The sequence below is a fragment of the Balaenoptera ricei genome, chromosome 18, assembly GCF_028023285.1.
Source record: "Balaenoptera ricei isolate mBalRic1 chromosome 18, mBalRic1.hap2, whole genome shotgun sequence".
Lineage (NCBI taxonomy): Eukaryota > Metazoa > Chordata > Mammalia > Artiodactyla > Balaenopteridae > Balaenoptera > Balaenoptera ricei.
This window is the reverse complement of record NC_082656.1, coordinates 13,064,653-13,084,480: the sequence shown is the minus strand read 5'-3', so window position 1 is coordinate 13,084,480 and position 19,828 is coordinate 13,064,653. Positions and strand designations below refer to the sequence as shown.

General features: G+C 36.9%; 1 protein-coding gene across 12 annotated transcripts in view; it reads left to right on the top strand.

The window, feature by feature from the left end:
- The first annotated feature begins 4 nt into the window (after positions 1–4).
- The window catches only part of SUPT20H (SPT20 homolog, SAGA complex component), a 39,218-nt gene continuing 19,394 nt past the window's right edge, over positions 5–19,828 (top strand). For 4 of the 12 annotated variants that reach the window (XM_059903129.1, XM_059903128.1, XM_059903131.1 and 1 more), the window contains exons 1-12: positions 240–387; positions 2,334–2,429; positions 5,709–5,744; positions 6,399–6,457; positions 6,931–6,997; positions 9,457–9,586; positions 10,576–10,679; positions 13,106–13,222; positions 13,345–13,398; positions 15,600–15,739; positions 17,528–17,684; positions 17,840–17,896. In XM_059903129.1, the coding sequence (XP_059759112.1) occupies positions 2,427–2,429; positions 5,709–5,744; positions 6,399–6,457; positions 6,931–6,997; positions 9,457–9,586; positions 10,576–10,679; positions 13,106–13,222; positions 13,345–13,398; positions 15,600–15,739; positions 17,528–17,684; positions 17,840–17,896 (924 nt within the window). In that variant the 5' untranslated portion in view covers positions 240–387; positions 2,334–2,426. The other 8 variants (XM_059903132.1, XM_059903127.1, XM_059903135.1 and 5 more) reach the window with 6 other exon arrangements.

The window sequence follows — 19,828 nt, the reverse complement described above, 5'->3', positions numbered from 1 at the left end:
TGGCGCCGTGCGGGCAAGGGGGCGTGCGGAGCGAGCGGCGGGCGGGCGCGCAGTCGGCAGCGCGGCGCCGAGGTCAGCGCGTCGCGTTCTGGCCGAGCCAGCGGCGATATCCTGAGGCGGCGGCCCGCACAGGTGGGCTGCGGCTCGCCTGCGGGGGACGGGGTAGCCGCGCGAGATTCGGGGCGGGGTCAGAGGTGAGCGAGCGGCTTCCCGAGTGGCTTTTCGCCGCTTCCGGCGTCCGGAGCCCGCGGGAGGAAGGTGGTGTCCCCGGAGACGCGGTGGGCTGGGTCGAGCCAGCCGCCCTCCCGGCGGTCCCTCCATTGCCTCTCGCGGTGCTGCCAAGCCACGCTTTTCATCTTAGTTTTGACTCTTGGGTTCCAGTTACAGGTATTTCCGGAAACTCGTAAGAATTGCGCGTAGCGCTTCTTTGGGGGCGGGGTTCTCGGTGTCCATATTGAATAAAGGCTGTTCGCTGCGCTGTGGCGTTGGGGCGTTTTTCAGGTAAAGTCTGAGTTGTAAACAAATGCTTGAGCAGTTGGAGGAGACTCACGTCGATCGGGGAAATCAGTGGGATTGATGGAGACGTTTAGGATTGATTACTGGTCCTCGCCGTGGTTCTCGGGATTTCAGAAATAAGCTTGGCGAATAGCTGCCCCTGGAAGCCATCTCCGATAACCACCTCCAGGGAGGGGCTGCGTACAATGAAGTCCCTGGTAGGACTCCCAATAGAAAGTGATTAGCGCGATTTTCGGAGTCAGATTGAGTACCGTGTACGATGGGTGATAACCATGATGTAAAAATAGGTCAAAATTAAGAAAAAAATTTGTATTAGTCTGAGCAGAATCGAGGCCTTACTTTAAATGTTTTGCTTTCAAAAATCTAAAAATGGGTGTTGGATTGAGTGGTCTGGAAGGTTGTAAGATTTAGGAGAAAGAATCTTAATATTAAAAAGAGAGGTCTGGGTTCCAGTCTAGTTGTGTGATCATGGGAAAGTCACTAGTTCTGAGAGCCTTATTCTGTAAAATGAAGACGATAACTACAGTGGTTTTCTCTCAGGGTTCTAGTAAATTCTGTATACAGTCAGAATGTTTGGTTTGTAAGTGGTTATTGGGTTTTTTAGCACTTAGTTTAAATTCACTAAGCCTTCCTCTCCACCATCCCCCTTAATTTAGTGACAAGAGATAGTCATCATCACATTTTGCCTATACCTAGTGTATCTTCATCTTTAGATTCAATGGTCAGAAAATTTTCACCGTAAATTCATCTTAAATCTTTCATGAGCTCTTCTAGAGTAGGATTACTGTCTTATTCGTTTTTTGAATGATTATTCCTGGAACCTGTATGGTGCTTGTCTTTTTTGGTGGTTTGTGGGTTTTTTCCTGTTTTTTTCACCCCCTCCCCTCCTTTTTTTTTTTCAAACCTGAACTGGCAAAACTTAAGCTTTGGGTTCACCCAGAGCGAACCAAAACAATTTAACACGGAAAATAGTGTTTTCTGTCGCTTAAAGATGTGCTCAGCTGTGTGTAGACACACAGGGGTGGTTACAAGGAGTTAGGTAAAGAATTAGATTAAAAATAAGCTTTATTTAGCATCACTCTCAGAGCAAACATACCATTTCTGTGGGAGGCAGAGAGGATATAGCAGTCGAGTTCAAATGGCAGCCCCTTTGAATCACCTAGGGAGTTCCAAAAATGGAGATCCCTGGACCCTACTCCAGACCAATTAATGAGAATCTCTGGAGGGTGGAGCATGGGTATCCCACTTTTTAAAGGTTCCCAAGGTTACTCTCTTGTGCAGCCAGGATGAGAGCTTGTGTGTTAGAGGAATGAGGTTCTTCAGGAGTGTATCTTGTTTGCTTGAAGAGGTGAGAGGCTGGAAGAATTAGAGCTGCATTGGAAAATGTAGCCTGGGGCATTTGGGGGAATATCATTAGAGGACTTTTATCAGCAGGTATGATGAAATGTATGATTTGTAAAGTGAACTGTGCAGTGACCAAGGCCAGAGGGCAGGCTGTTAAAATAATCCAGAGTAACAATGAAAGCAGCAACTGTGATGATAGAAGAAATTAAAAAACATTCTCTCCTGGGTGTTAAACATTTTTAAGAAACTGAGTAATGATTTTAACTTGCAAACTGTATTTTGCCTTACCTAGTTACAGCTTTTCAACAATGAGTGTACAGATTGTCATATAATGAATTTTATTGTTACTAATTATTTTTAAAGGGTCTTAGAAATATATATGCCTCAAATAATTTTCCTTGTTAATTAAGTAATCTCATATCTCTTGAGAGCTTTATGTTAATATAGGGGTTGTGTTATTTTTGCTTTTTCAGTACTCTAAGACTGATTTCTAAAGGTACGGTTTTCACCCCACTTCATCAACGCACATAAGTTTTCTCCTTTTTGGACCTCTATTTTATACCACAATGGTAAGCTACAGCTCAGTATGTTAATATTCTTAGAATGTTCTCTTCCTTCATCTCCATAAAGGTATCTGTATGAAACAGAAATATTCTCGTAAGCTGCCCAAGTTACCCTAACTGGGAAATTACTTAGCAATCACATGCAAAATCTTCTCTACAAAATAGGGGGCTCATCTCTCAACTCAGTGTTATAATCATATCCAGATTACACAGATAATCTATCTGTCCTTATTTTTGGGAAGTATTAAAAAATAATTACTTCTGTCTACTTTACTGTAGTCCAAATCATTGGCAAGAAGGATAGGTATAAATACAAATAGTTTTGGGGGCATAGGTTTCTCATAGTTTAAAGTTCCTCTTAATTTAGATTTAAAAAATAATTTTAACAACAAATGTAACCTGCTTACTGCAAATAACATTTAAGCAGCATTAGTTTTAACCTTCTAATGGCAGATTTCTGCTTACCACTTAGAGTCAGTAAACATACTTAGTGTTGGGCATTTAACTCTTGCCATTAAAGAATTAAAGACAAAGGAGAAAAAAATCACTTTCTGTTCTAAAGAAACAGCAGCATTTGACAGAGAATAAATGAACACTAACCACCATGTTGGATAAACCTCAGAAAACATATATCTTCTCTTCTTGGGATCTTGCATGTATACGCTTGCCCTGTTAGAGAAAAGCTGTCACAGTGGGGTTCTGACCTTGCCTTATATTTTGCATTCGTATTCGCCAATCACTTCCCTCTTAAGTATTTGAACGCAATAGTGAATAAACGATACTAGTGTTTACATATGCAAGTATATCTCACTGGAGCTTTTAAAGTTTTGATATCAGAAGATTAAATATTTACTTGAGAAGACTGGCTATTTGAAATTGTCCTAGAGTATACATTTGATTGTGTTTATTATAATTTTTTGATCTAAACTTACTTGAAGCTTTTATGGCCAAAATAATTAAAATAACCTTGTGTTTTTGTCAAGAGTATATATTCAAAGTTACGTTTTTATGTTGGAAAATAGTTTATTCTCAAGAATCTCATCTTGAATCCTGGGAGACAGTTTCATTGAAATCTGCCCATAAGATATTTTAACAAATTAAATTGGTATAAATTTATTTTAACAATCTTTTGAAATACTGGCATATTTTAGACTTTTTTACTTACTTCATTTAGATGCTTGGTATGTAGGGGTTCTGTTGCTGTTTAAAAAGCCTAGCTAAGGACTTCCCTGGCAGTGCAGTGGTTAAGACTTCACCTTCCAGTGCAGGGGATGCAGGTTCGATCCCTGGTCGGGGAGCTAGGAATCCCACATGCTTCGGGACCAAAAAATCAAAACATAAAACAGAAGCAGTACTGTAACAAATTCAATAAAGACTTTAAAAGTGGTCCACATCAAAAAAAAAAAAAGAGAGACAGGTACCACAGTGTTCATTGCAGCACTGTTTACAATAGCCAGGACATGGAAGCAACCTAAGTGTCCATCGACAGATGAATGGATAAAGATGTGGCACATATATACAATGGAATATTACTCAGCCATAAAAAGAAACGAAATTGAGTCATTTGTAGTGAGGCGGATGGACCTAGAGTCTGTCATACAGAGTGAAGTAAGTCAGAAAGAGAGAAGCAAATAAAATATGCTAACACGTATCTATGGAATCTTAAAAAAAAAAAGGTACTGATGAGCCTAGTGGCAGGGCAGGAATAAAGACGCAGACGTAGAGAATGGACATGAGGACACGGGGTGGGGGGGAGGGGGAGAGGGAAGCTGGGGCGAAGTGAGAGTAGCATCGACTTATATACACACTGAATGTAAAATAGTTAGCTAGTGGGAAGCAGCAGCATAGCACAGGGAGATCAGCCCAGTGCTTTGCGATGACCTAAAGACGTGGGATAGGGAGGGTGGAAGGGAGGCTCAAGAGGGAGGGGATATGGGGATATATGTATGCATATGACTGATTCACTTTGCTGTACAACAAAAACTAACACAGTATTGTGAAGCAATTATACTCCAATAAAGATCTATTAAATAAAAAAAAGGCCAGCTATTTTTGTAATCATGTATTCTCTGTCCTTAGGACTAGGAGGACAGGGTCACTTCAACCTTTTCATGATTTCCAAAGTCTGGCAATATTTATTCTTCTCCCTGCCCTCTTGGGATTTTGGTGGGTGCTAGGAGCTTTTATTCCATGCAACTTAGTAGATTGAAGTATTGGAGTCTGCAAAATAAAACAGAAAAGTGTAGGTTTTTGTAAATAAAAAATAAAAGTTCTTTGCCTCTCAATGAAATTAAAAATGACTGTCATTGTGAATGAAAAATGCTGTAACTCTGTGTGATACCCAAACCATAAAACTAGAAAGAAATCATTGGTGGTGTATTTGCTTAATTTTTTTTTAAATCTAGTACTTTTTATTCTTGGGTATCATTACAGAAGAATGCTATACAAATGAGGAAGACAGTTAACCTTCTTATTTCTCCCTCTTGCCTTACAATAAGGGTCTCTAAGAAATCAATGAAGGATGGGGATCTACTAGTAAATCTCAAATTGTACATGTAATAATAATACTATATTTTCATCGTTTCTAAGATGCATTTGTTTTTACGTTTTCATTACTGAAGTGATAATGTGTCTACAATCAGTGACATCTTACAGTTATAATTGGCAGCACGTTTTTCTTAATGTTAAATAATAATTCAGGCATATAACTGATGGTATCTTAAATTCATTAAAACATGCTAAGCATAGCCTTCATTTATTCTATTTCTGGTAGGCACTGACCTAGAAACATTGTATTATAGTTTCTCTGCATAATATTAGGAATTTCTAAGTTGATATTAGGTACCAACATAACAACCCCCTTGGTTTTCAGGATTCCTAGCAGCTTAAGGGATTTTAGTCTTTGCTTCACTTTAATTGCATACCTGATGGCCAGTATATTTTCCTGAATGGTGCTCTTAAAATGTTGATGTTTATAAAATGGTAGTGGTTACCATATCGAACCCTCAGCCCTGTATCAGCTGCACAAGCATGGCCAGAGAAAATCATGGTAGCATTTCTTAACTACTTTGTGGTCATAATCAGGTGCCTGAGACTGCATATAATTTCTTTGTGCTATATCTTGAGTATACAATGGGGTGGGTGGAGGAGAGAAAGAAAAATGTTAGACCTGTTTTAGAAAATAAAACACATTTAAACACTTAATTAGAAAATGTTATATGTATATTAAAGTATGTTTGTGTGAAAATAACTAATATTACCAAATACACTATTTACTTTTTACAGCAACAAGCTTTAGAACTAGCTTTGGATCGTGCGGAGGTGAGGCGTGACTAAGTTACATATTGAAATAGTGTTGTCTTTAATCGACAGGACTCAGTTTTAAGAGATTTTCGTATGTGACTGTCAAAGGAGTACGTTAATATTAGGACAAGTATGCAAATTTTTCTGTAAATACATAAAAACTACCAGATGATGTTTGGATCGTCTGATACTTGGAATGCTCAGATAGTAATGCTGTGGAATAGAAATTGAATAATACAGTGGAATAAACATTTGAACAAGGACATAGAGTTTCTAAAATTATGTTTTCTGTTTTAACAGATATTCTAACTGCTCAATTAAAGGGGAAAATAGCTCAAATATATAGAGTCCTTGTAATTGGGTATGCTATGCATATTCTGAACAACCATAAAACATTGAAAATATTGCTAACCTGTGAAATCACAGTGGTGAAACTATATGATTTTGCTTATAATATAGCAAGTAAATATTGTGCTAAATTTTAGTACAGTTTAAATTTCACTTGTTTGTAACATATATTTAGAAAAAGTAGGTTTCCCTAAAAGGTATGATTTAATATGCATCAGAGACTTGAGTGACTGAACAGCCTTTTTAGCCTTACATGATTTATTAATACAGTTGTTCATGTAGTATGCAAAAGACAAGCTGTTTTCTTAAACTTCTCTTTTTTAGTATGTCATTGAAAGTGCCCGACAGAGACCTCCTAAAAGGAAATACCTATCTAGTGGAAGGTATGAATGCTTAATTAATTGATATCTTAGGCTCACAGAAGTATGATGATTGCCATCATTTATTTCATTCTTCCTAGACACTGAGCTAGAAATGTTATATTCTGGGTACTTTGCATATACAGTTGACCCTTGAACAATGTGGGTTTGAACTGTGCAGGTCCACTTACTTGCAGATGCTTTTCAGTAGTAAACACTACTGTACTTCATGGTCAGTGGTTAGTTGAACCTGTCGATGCAGAGGAACCCCGGATACAGAGGGCCGACTACAAGTTATACGAGGATTAACCCCTGTGTTGTGCAAGGGTCAACTGTATTAGAAATTTCTAGGTTGATGTTAGCTACCATATCCAGCCCCACTTCACCCCCAGTTTTTGGGAAATTGGAGGAAAAATTACAGGAAAATTCAAAATGTTTATTTTATGATTATTATATTAACATTACTTTGTATACTGCCTTTGTTTATTAAATTTTAGAAAATCTATATTTCAAAAACTTTATGATTTATATATTGAAGAATGCGAAAAAGAGCCTGAGGTTAAGGTAAGTATAAATTTTTTATGTTATTACAACTTTTTAAATGTAGTGGAAGAAGGAAATTTGAAGGAATTAGATTTGAATGATTTATATTTTTGTTAGTGAACAGATATCTTTTCTAACCAGACTAGCCAGTTCTGCAGCTAAACCAGAGCTCTGGCTAATCTCGCACCAGGCAGGGATCACCTACTTAGGTAGCAGAGGGGAACCATGTTTGCTGAGTAACAGACTATCTCATTGGGAAGTTAGAAGAAGCAAAGCCACCATGTGTATTATCTTTTGCATCTTTTTCTTCCTGAGAAGTTATTTGTAGACTGAAGACAGGAGAAAATTAACCTATTTCTTCGTGGTGAGTTGCACTGGAAAGTTAAAACTATTACAAGATATGTAGGAAATTTAGATGTGATAATAAAAGGTGAATTTGGTCAGAAAAATTAGTTTATGCCCAGGTTAACTTAATTCATTTTTATTTAGCATGAAAGTGTGGGCAGTAGAAATGTAATAGAAATTGATTTTTTGATATCTTTCGGACCCTCAGGTCGTAAGGGCCTTAAAGGGCTCTACTGAGCTTCTGTTGTCTGTCTTTAAAAATGAATACCTCTTAGGCAAAAAATCAGTGGAATTCCAGTAGTATCTAACCTTTAAAATCTTTAGGAGAAAAATGATTGTGAAACCATGAGTAAATCTTATGGTATGGTTTCCATAAATTCTATTGAGGTATAGTTGACATAGAATAAGTTGAGTATGTTTGAAGTATACATTTTGTAAGTTTTGATGTGTATTAAAAAAAAATTTGAATAAATTTGAAGATCTAATTGGCTTTATTAAACGATTCATGAATTGGGCAACATCTCATCTGGCAGAGATACTCTGAGGAGTTGCACAACATGGAAGGCTTTTATTGTAAGGAGGGCAGGACAAGGAAAGAAAATCATCAGCAAGGAAAAAATGAGAGTTCACTGGAGGAAAGTAAAAGTGCCAGAAATGACGGCTTTTTGTTGGCTGAGCTGCAGGTGTTTTCCATTGGCTGGCCTGCAGTCCTTTCCCATTCACTGAACTTGTTGCTGGGAAGAAGAAAGTCTCCCTTCCCCTAGTTGGGGAAGTAAAGTAGTTGCATTTCCTGTTTGGGAGTTCAAGGTAGTTCTCTTCCTGGTGGGATCAGTAACTGATGTCTTCCTGTTTGGGGTAATTGACGATGAGTGGTGGGGCAGGAGAGCTCCCTCTGCAGTCCTTCCCCGCTCCAGTTTTAGTTGAGGTTTCCTTTTATTAATTTTCACAGTATACACCCATAAACTGTCACCACAGTCAGTATAATGAGCATATCCATTGCCTCAGAGACAGAACTAAGATAGGAGAGATACATAAATGAAGATTCTAAATTGGGGTTGACAGCCATTGTCCACTGGCCAGATCTGGCCCAAACATGTTTTTGTAAATGACCTTTTATTGGAATACAGCAGCACCCCTTGATTTATGTCTTGTATGTGGTTGATTTTGAGGTAAATAGCAGAGTTGAGTAGTTGCAACACAGACCGTATGGCCCACAAGACTAAAGTACTGTCTGGTCCTTTAAGAAAGACATTTTCTGACTTCCCATCAATGTGGTTAAAAGTTGCTTTGCTTTGCTTTTTAAAAATTTATTTTCAAAATGCAGTTTTTTGATTCTATGGTGACTATAGATCAAGAATTTATAATTTCTTTCTGCATATGACTATATATATATATATACATGTTAAATATACTCAAAATGGATTTGTTTTTTGATAATGAAAAATATTCTATTGACTGATATCTTTCACAAATAAGATTTGATGAAAGGATTTATTATATCTATAAGTGGGTTTCATTTTAAATCATATACATTTCTAAAATAATAGATTTTGATGTATGTGTATTAGGTTCCCTGATAGTTTTTTGTTTTTTTTAGCGAAGTGGTTTCTAAGGAGCTGTTAAATTGAATTTACAGAAAATTACTTAAATTACTTATGTCCTTTTAACCAGTTAGATATTTTTGGGTTTAACATTTCAGCTGATTAGAGCTGTTGAACTTGTTTGGATCTAGTTTAGGCCATAAAATATTTAAGAAATGTGCTCTGTAACAGTACAACCAAAGAAAATGCCCCAAATTATTTATGTAGATTTATACTTAATAGAAACTAATTATACATTATAGCATCTTTCTAAAAAATATTTACATTTAATGGTTTTCCTTTTTAAATATTTTTAGTATTTGCTACTTGTGTACTCAGGTACATATTTTGTATTTAAGTGTGTTTATTTTATATATAGATCACTAGTTTTTCTTTGTGATATTAATTCATTTGCCTAAAACATAGTAATAGATCAAAATTAAGTTTACACAGATGTGGAAGGAGCATCAAAGATTAACCCAGGTCTGATTTTATTAAATGATTGCATTCTTTGTTATGCTGGATTATTTTCATGACCTCTGCCTCTTTTTAAAGCAGAAATTAAGAAGAAATGTGAACTTGTTAGAGAAGCTTGTTATGCAGGAGACATTGTCATGTTTAGTGGTCAACCTATACCCAGGAAATGAGGGATATTCTCTGATGCTCAGGGGAAAAAATGGATCAGGTAAGAACTTCCAGAGGGCAGCAGCCACGAAAATCCCTCTGCTAGGCGGGATGTGCTGTCTTTTAGAAGTAGCTTCTTAACCTTCAGATCAGTGATGACTTGATAAAAGAAGACTTTGATTCCAAATTGTTCTCTTTATGGTGTTTTGTTAGAATATTAGAAGTTACCTCTAGTATGATTAGCCTTCCGGAATTTGAGAAGTATTCTGACTGAGGTCTTTGAAGTTAAATTATAAAAGACATAATTTTAAAATACTTGTCAAAATTTCCTTTCGTTCTGTTGCTATTTATATATTTAAGATAGCATCAGGTGTTTTAAGGTATGTTTTTCTTCTGTGCTTTGAATATACTTTGAGTCTGAAGCTTTCAAAGTTAAGCAGATTCACTGCCTTTTGAATAGTTTTCAACATTTTATTCCTATTAATGTGAATATGAAAATAGAGTTTTAAAATATAAATACTCTTAGATTTCACTAAAGAGGCATTTAAATTTTGATACAGTGATGATACTATGAGTTCTACAAGGAACTTACCTAGTTAAGAATTTTTTCTTGTGTTGGTTGTTAATTGTATAACACCAAGAGAATTTTGTTCTATAAGTAGTCATTTTTCGGAAGTGATACCAGATTATCACTCTGACTTCCAGATTAGATTAAGCAATCTTCAAGGAACTTTTTAGTTAACAGATGTTGGAATTTTATCGTATTCTGCTTACTATACTGCTGGCTGTGATTTGTACTGTGATTGTTGTGCCAGACGTTTTTCCATAGTATATTAGGTGTTTTCTCCTTTCTGCTCTGAAACTGTGTATAGTTTATCAAGTTTTTTAGCAATATATAAGGTGATTTATTTTTGAGACTTAAATAAAGAAGGGCTTTAGGAGAGCTTTTGGCTTTATTCTTTTTATTTTTTATCAGAAGTTACTTAAATTATTACCTAGGCTTTTTGGTGAGGCTGATCACTTTCTGAAACTTTATGTTTTAAAATTAAGATTCTGAGACCATTCGACTGCCTTATGAAGAAGGGGAATTACTTGAATACTTGGATGCAGAAGAATTACCTCCTATTTTGGTTGATCTCCTAGAAAAATCTCAGGTACAAAATTTTTCTCTTTAAAATGTCCTTAGATTTGCCAGATATATGTTGTTTTGTGATGAAGGGTATTTAGTTGTATTCTCACTAGTGCATGGAACATGAAATGAGACATTGCACATAGCTATATGAAAATTGGTTTATTGTGGAATATTTATTCTTTAGGCTGTACTGAAATGTATAGATTTAGTTGATTCTTCTAAAATTGCTATAACAATTAACTCATCCACTGGAAATCTCCCTATAGCTACAATCAAGAAATTTTGGAAAAAACTGCTTACTTTCTTGGCTTTCCAGCCATACTATGGTAGTTTACTGAGGAAAAAGAAGCCATCAGATGGGAACTCCCATTTCCTCCCAGCATCCCCACATCTCCACATCTCTGTCCACATTTTCTGCCTGCCTTCCTGTTAAAATGGATGAAATAAGCTGTTCCTAAGGCATCTTCTCCACTTTATGTTCTGGATCCTTCTCCTCCTTCTCAAGGTCTTGCAGCTTTAACCTGCCTCTCTTCTATTATCTGTTTTCCTCTCTCTAGTAAAGAATATAAGCATATTGTACCATCTCTCAACTTCTAAGAAAATCCTTTCCTGTTCTCACCTTAGTTGGTCTCTTAGCAAAGTTCAGTGTAAATAACTACTTCCTCCTTGAAACACCCTTCTTTCAGCTTCTGAGACATCACCTTCCTGGTTTTTCTCTTCCCTCTAGTCTTTCAGTCTTTTTTGCTGTCATCTCTGTTCCCCCATAAATATGTTCAGGGTTCAGTCCTAGGGATTCTGTTCTTTAGTAACACCCTCTCCCTGGATGATCTCAAACAGCTTAATGAGTTTAAAAAAATGACAGTTAATCCCTTGCTTATCTCTCTTACAATGACCATCCCACCAAGCTCCAAACATACATATTTACTGGGATATAGATTAGGTTCTTCAGACTTACCATGACAAAACGGAGCTTTTTATTTTTACCTCCCAAACCAGTTCTATTACCAGTCTTTCCAATCTGACAGATAACTATACTCTCACCTTTCACATTCAGTCCACCAGCAAGTGTCAGCTGTACCTTCAAAATACATGGTCATGACCTTCTATAGTTACCTTTCTGAACTTCCTGTTTTCATTCTAGAACCCTAGAAATCAGTTTTCCACAGACAACCAGATTAAGCTTACAAAACAAAAACAGAAAACAACAACAACACAGTTCCCTGTTTGAAGTTCTCCAGTGTCCTCTCAGTGTACAAAACCCCTGCCTTTCTGTTTGTCTTCACCTCCTGGTTCTCATCCCCACTCACTACACTCGAGCCATCTGTGGCTTCTTGCCATATTAAAACACACCAAGCTTATACCTATCTTATTCATCTGCTCATCTGTCCCAGATGTCTGACCCTTTATTGTGATTCAGGTCTCAGCTGAAAATTACTCCCTCAGAGAGTTCTGTCTGAGCACACAGTCTAAATTAAGCCCCTCCCTATTTTATTTCCTCTGTAGCATTCACTGTCTCAAGTTACCTTTTTTATTTGTTTACATGTTTATTGCCTGTCTTACCACACTGAGAGCAAGTATCTCACCACTCTTATCTATGAAGCTTCTTGGATAGTGCGTGACACACAGTTCACATTGTAGTGGCTCAGTAAATGTTGGTTAAAAAGCATGAGCATAATAATGACTGACAACATGGAGGTCACAGTACCCACTAAGAGTTAAGAATGGTGAAAACACAATACCATAAGCGACTGTGGCAAGTGATAATTAGCAAGACTTGAGTGACAGAGATTCTTACCTTTGGACTTAGAAAAAGGACAAAAGAACAGTATCTTTAACAGAGATTATTATTTGAATTAATGTTAGCTTCCTTCCTCTTATTAGTAAAGCCTATCTTCTGGAAATTTTAGCAGAGCAAATATAGCAGTTGTATCTGTAAGCTGAAACTCTGGCATGGTTATTGACAATTTATAACAATGACAAGGTTAGCAGAGTACAACAGTGAGCCAGTGAGTGTCAAGAAGAAGAGCAGGGACTTCCGTCCTGGCGGTCCAGTGGTTGAGACTCCACACTCCCAGTGCAGGGGATGCGGGTTCGATCTCTGGTCAGGGGACTAAGATCCCGCAAGCCTCATGGCACGGCCAAAAAAAGAAAAAAAAGAACAGCGATACCAGTGGTCTGTAACATTAACAGTATACAAATGCCAGATGTCATTCTATTACTAGGAAACAGTTAAACAGTGTTAAACTGCTTCTTGAGTCATGATGAACATAAACAGTTGCTTTTAAAGGGTTTATATGGTGGTAAATCCACCAAGGAATTCCATTTAAGAGTATGTGAGTGGTCAGAAACATTACATAAGAATGTAAAGAACCTGAAACATTCAATATAAACCCACTTATTTAGGCTTTTGAAAAATGACATCTACTTATATGTTTTCACTCAAAACAGGTTAATATTTTTCACTGTGGATGTGTCATAGCAGAAATACGTGACTACAGGCAGTCCAGTAACATGAAATCTCCTGGTTACCAAAGTAGGCACATTCTCTTACGTCCAACAATGCAGGTAAGGAATGTTTAATTAAGAAGTATTATTTCAGATTTTATTTGGAGTTTTACTTATTAAATGTCTTCATGTTTGTATGCCTATATACATTAATATGTTTTTTTAACTTTTATTTATTCTAGACTTTAATCTGTGATGTACATTCAATAACAAGTGATAACCATAAATGGACCCAGGTTAGTTCTGTTTTTTAATCCCAAACAGTAATATATAGGATGAAACAATATTTACTAAGTTAAGCAAAAGATATTTTCTGCTCGTAATTTTATTTATGAGTAAAGTTTGGGATTGATTTATGAGCTTTAGAAGTTAAGGGTCTCTACAAAGATGCAGTAATCCTTCAAGGAACTAAAACAGTTCAGTCCCAGTTGCTTTTAGGGCATCGTATAATAGGGTGAGGCTGACCTCTCCCAATGTGAAACATAGTTTTGTATCCCCTCTCACACAGAATGTTTTGTTGTGGATACAAATAGATGCTGATTTTCTGTCATCTAGGGCTCTAAAGCAGACCTAGCTGTCGTTTTGCCATCGTACTGGTTGTAGCCCTAGGGGACCTCTCTTACTTGGGGAATAGCCAGTTAGTCCTCCAGTGCTGGCTCAGGATATGTGAGGTGCCCGCTCACAAGAGTGTTCACTTATTTTTCTGTTACTGTAAAGAGGTGTAGTTAAACTAAAGAAAATATTAATGAGAATTATTCTAGCTGTGAAATATGATTATAAAATAAGATTCAGTTCATCAGTAACTATCAAGTGTTGTGTTGTAGTTTGGGCTGTAATCTTTTTGTTTACAAGAAGGTTAAAAGCTATTAAAAGAACATTCAAAAACAAACTCACTGGTCATCATTGGAGGTTCTTAGGGCATTGATTTCTTACTCTGAAGATTGGTAAATAATGGGAGAGACCAAAGCCTTTATTCTGCCTTTTCAAGGAAAATTCCTTAGAAAAATTTCAGCTAACAAGTGTAAAAGAAATGATAGACTTTTTAAAATGTCATCAACTTGGAAGTCTTAATGAATTAATGAATCTAGATGGCTGTATTTCTTAGATGTGAAAAACCTATAGTCTGACTAAACCCTCTGGTGTAAAAGTGGGACAGTCAATCCTTGTGTGCCTCCTTGCGTGGCGGACGAGAAAGTATACAGTAGTACTGTTGAAGAGCTCTTGTTTAAAAAATAGAACCTTAATTTAAATCAAGCCTCTACATCTAACCAACAGTTTAAAAGTAATTTATGGAGTAAGAGAAACCATTAAATGACATGGATGAGGAAGCAACCAGCCAGACCCAGTTAAATGATACCCTGAGGAAGCAGTTGCTCAAATCCCAACAAATCAGTTGCATGAGAAAAGAAAAAAAGATGGGGGAAGAGATGATCGTTACAGAATATTTTTTTAAAAATGTTTGAGAGATAAAAACCGAATGCAATGTGTAGGCCTTGTTTGAGTTCAAATTCAAACAAACCAACTAAGAATACACTTTTGAGATAATGGGAATTTATCTAGACTGGATATTAGAGGTCCTTAGCAGTTAGCAGCGTGTCCTGAAGGATTTTTCAGTTGAAATAATACAACGTCGAAAATGTATTTAAAATTACTCCAGGAAAACAAAGAAAAACAAAAAAAAAGAGGGGCAGTTGTTAAATAAAATTGGGTGTTGGTACGTGGGTGTCATTATATTTCTGTTTTGGTATTTTTGAAAATTTCCATAATAAGTTGAATAGACCTAGTGAAAGAAGCAATGTTTCTTTTTTGCAAAATTTTTTATTCAGCAGTAATTGATTCATTTGACTTTTTAAAAATTTAGTTAATAGCCATTAAAATATTTCAGAGTTTAAGCAAAAAAAAAAAAAGAAAAAATAGGATTCAGTAAAGTAAGTTAAATGATACTGGTAAAAAGCCTGTATAAACTTTGGAATTGGTGTATATAGTTTATACAGTATTAGTGGAGTCATTTTTATTCTTGTAATGAAGTTAAGCTGAGTATAGAATGGGACTGTTATCTCAATTAGTGAAAGTGCTATCATCTATCTTGGTCCTGTAAGCTTTGTGGGGACAGAGGATTTTATCTGTTTTCTTCATGATTTATTCCCCCCATCTAGAACAGTGTCTTACACATTGTAGGTGCTTAGTAAATATTTGTTGGGCTAATGGATAGGCATTCTTATAATTTGACCACCTTGTACCAATTACTGAATTTCCATTAGTAGTTTCATTATGCTGTCAGGTTTCTAAAGTTTACACACTTAGGTTGGAACTTGAAATACTGTATTTTACTGTACTCCTTAGCAGAAATATTCCAAGGAATATCTCTAGATTAAGTGATAACGTATGATTTGAAAATCTTAAATCTGTTATTGATATATGATCTTACATATTTCAGGAAGACAAACTTTTGCTTGAGAGCCAACTGATTCTAGCTACAGCTGAACCACTGTGTCTTGATCCTTCTGTAGCTGTAACCTGCACTGCGAACAGGCTGCTCTATAACAAGCAAAAGATGAACACGCGCCCAATGAAACGGTAATTACCTTTTTGGAAGAATAAACCAAAAGAGAGCTAGAGCGGTACCTCTAAATTTTGCCATTTATGGTATCTTTTCCCTTTAAAGAGTAAAAGTGCTCTGATTTTTTTTTTTTTTAAACATTTATTTGTTTATTTATTTGGTTGTGCTGGGTCTTAGTTGTGGCTCGCCAGCTCCTTGGTTGTGGCTCACCAGCTGCTTAGTTGCACCACGCGGGCTCCTTAGTTGTGGCATGCACACTCTTGGTTGCAGCATGCATGTGGGATGTAGTTTCCTGACCAGGGATCAAACCTGGGCCCCCTGCATTGGGAGTGTGGAGTCTTAACCACTGTGCCACCAGGGAAGTCCTTGATTTTTTAAAATTGGATTTTTAATTGTCTTTAAATACCTTTATTGTGTAAGAATTAGGATTTTTTTAATATGTACTCTGCTTTATATTGAAGTGATGCATTTTCTGCATTCTTTTGAAGAACAAACTACCTATAAATTCAGAGTTTGTTCACCAAAAAGATAGAAATTCTGAGAAGAGACAGGTATGAGCAGAAAGAATAATTTATCACTTGCTAATACCAGTTGAATTTTTGTTAATATTACCTTTAAAGATACAACTTATAACTTCTTTTAGAGATCTGGGAAAATGATCACAGTTTGAGAAGTCAGTTTCTAACTAAATGCCTTTTTATAACATGGTAATTTGTCTTAGAATGTTTTAGCTATCTCTTCTAGTTAATAAAGTAAAAGAATGCATATTAATTTGGTCTGCAGTTATAGTAGGCTCATCATTAAGTTATCTTCGCATAATTGTTTGAGTTGCCCACTTTGGATCTTCTTCAAGTTTGATGGGGCTGAAATAACCTACCCATTTTCTAAATTCCCTGCTTTACTACTGAAATAATATATTCTGGGGAAAAGGTGCGGCCTTGGAAATAGTGAAATAAGTCCATATAGTATCTATTAGCAGTCCTATAAAGTCTCCTAGTATCTCTGTCCACATCTCTCCACGCCCACTGCCAGTGCCTTAAGCCAAGCCACCATCATCTTCATCTTAACTTCTGCAATAAAATCCTTCCTAACTGGTCTTCCTACTTCACCTTCGCTCGCTTCTGGTCTGTTCGCCATGTAAGCAAACCACAGTAATGTTTTGAAAACCTCAAAGCCGACCATGCCACCACTTGATTAAATTCCTCTAAAACCATCCCATTGTACTTCACATTCAGTCTAAACGCATTATCATTCATCTGCAAGGCCCCTGCCTTGCTCTTTGACCTCATCTCCCATTGTGTGGACCCTGATGCTCTAGTCCTACCTACATTTTTCTGTTTTAAAAATAAGCCAACTTTGTTCCTGCCTCAGCACCTTTTAAAATTCTCTCTCTCTGCTTCAACTGTTCCTTCCCTGATCTTTCCACAGCTTGTTCCTTCTTGTCATGTCTCAGCTCACACATCATTTCTTCAGAGTCCTTCCCTTCCCTAATGTTGCCCTCTCTATCACGTATTCACCACAGTACCCTGGTTTTTCTCCTACTGCTTATTGTTATCTGGAATGATCTGACCTGTTTACTTGTTTATGTATGTCTTCACTTCTGGACTGTCAGCTCCGTGGTAGCAGGAATTTTGTTAGTCTTGTCCATTTTTATTTCACCAGTGCCTAGAACATTCCTTGGCAAGTGACAGTGTTCTACAGATATTTGTGATTTAATTACACATTTAACACCTACTAATTTAAACCATGTTTATTCTGGGTTTCTTGTATTAGCTTTGTGTAGTTCTAATCTCTTAATATTTCAGGTGTTTCAAGAGATATTCCAGGTCCTCTCTGAATCGGCAGCAGGATCTGTCTCATTGTCCACCTCCTCCTCAGCTAAAATTACTTGATTTCTTACAAAAGAGAAAGGAAAGAAAAGCAGGTCAGCATTATGACCTCAAAATTTCTAAAGCAGGAAACGTAAGTATATATTTCTAAATATATATATATATATATATATATATATACACACACATATATATATATATATATATATATATATATATATAATGCCAAATGCCTTGCCTTATTTTCAGTGTTCAGTGTATTTATTTATACTCTTTTTAATTTTTTAGTGTGTAGATATGTGGAAACGGAGTCCCTGTAATTTGGCCATACCTTCTGAAGTGGATGTAAGTCAGTGCATGAATTGCACGTCCTTTCATGTAAGGTTCCTAAGTTTGACTAATGGTAGCTTAAACTTCGGGAAAACAAAGACTCTTACTACTTCTTTTTTTATTTTATTTATTTATTTTATTGAATGAAAGATTCTTTAAATTATGTAGTGCTTTACAGTTTTCAAAAGTTTCACACAGGTGATTTTATATAATCCCATAATAACCCTTTTTTTCCCCATTAGCCCTATATTGCCCCTCCCCCCTTCCTTTTCCCCACTGGTAACCACTGGTTCATTCTCTCTATTTGTGCTAAGACTCTTCTTAAGTCAATTGATCATTTTCAGAAGCTATTCTTCTTTCACATTAACTTGTCTAAAAATGTAACTCCTTAATATATGTCTGTGTTTAGAGCAGGGATAATAACCAAAGTATTTCAAAATGTGTAAAAAGATGGTACATGTTACATAATATGCATAAAATGACTCTGATTTTTTTCATAATATTTCATCATAATTTCCTGATAATGCTTCTTTTCTCACTGGCTGAATTTAAAAATTAATAATATTGGAGCAGTAGCCAAGATTAGGAACCTTGGGTGGTATTCTTTGCTGGCCCATGAAACACATGAAGTATAAATGAGCAAAGACAGGAAAGAGATTTTTTTTTTTTTTTTTTTTTATTTATTTATGGCTGTACTGGGTCTTCATTTCTGTGCTAGGGCTTTCTCCAGTTGCGGCAAGCGGGGGCCACTCTTCATCGCGGTGTGCGGGCCTCTCACTATCGCGGCCTGTCTTGTTGCGGAGCACAGGCTCCAGACGCGCAGGCTCAGTAGTTGTGGCTCACGGGCCTAGTTGCTCCACGGCATGTGGGATCTTCCCAGACCAGGGCTCGAATCCGTGTCCCCTGCATCGGCAGGCAGATTCTCAACCGCTGCGCCACCAGGGAAGCCCAGGAAAGAGATCTTTTGATGGGAGGTCCCATATTTCTTTTGTTTCCCCATTTCTCCTATTTTTATTATTCACTCAATTCTTTAGAATTGCTCAGTTATTTTTACAGATGTTTGCTCTGTGCATCCTTCCCAGGCTAGCACATGTATAATTCTTACTACCTTTGATTTTTAAAAAACTGTCAGAAGCATCAGAACTACACTGTATATGCGGCTCAAGAGAGTAAGCCACATCATCTTTCAGTAACTTATGCGCCCCTCAAGGAACGTGGCCTGAGAAGAGATGTTTAGTGTAAATACCAAAGTGTGGAATTTAGCTTCGGAGGGCAGTCTGGATATTTAAGCAGGGCTTCCCAAACCTTAATGTACGTAAGAATCACATGGGTTGCTTGTTAAAATGCAGGTTCCAGTTCAACAAGTCTGGGCTAGGGCCTGAGATCCTATAATACTGAAAAGCTCCTAGGTTGGTGGCACTGGAGTCCACAGACCATGCCTTGAGTTAGCAAAGCCCTAATAAAAAGTTTCTCAGCCTAACTCGATCAGTTGAAGCATCTAGGATACCAGTTAAACATACACATTTAAACCCTCACTTCAGACCTGCTTACTGAATCAGGTCTCCAGGGGAGGGATATGGGAATCTGAATTTTTACCAGATGCCCAAGTGAATCTGTTACTCTTAGAATCATGGTTACCAGGAGGATGAGAACTTTTGGTTCACACAGACTGCTAGGAGATACATGGAATATACGGTTCAAGTCTGACTAGAAAATGGAAAAGATTTACAAAAATTTTTACCAATTTTAATGTAACTTCCCTAGTCTCTTCCTAGTTTTGTCCACACTGTTACATGACAATTCCTCTTCCATTAAAGACCCAGCCAAAGGAAATGATCCAGATCCTGGTCCTAATCACCTCTCTGACATCCCAGTTTTCCTAAAAGTCAAATGTGATATCACCTTACGGAGCATAAAGAAGAGGCACTGTCCAAAACAGCAGCTGTG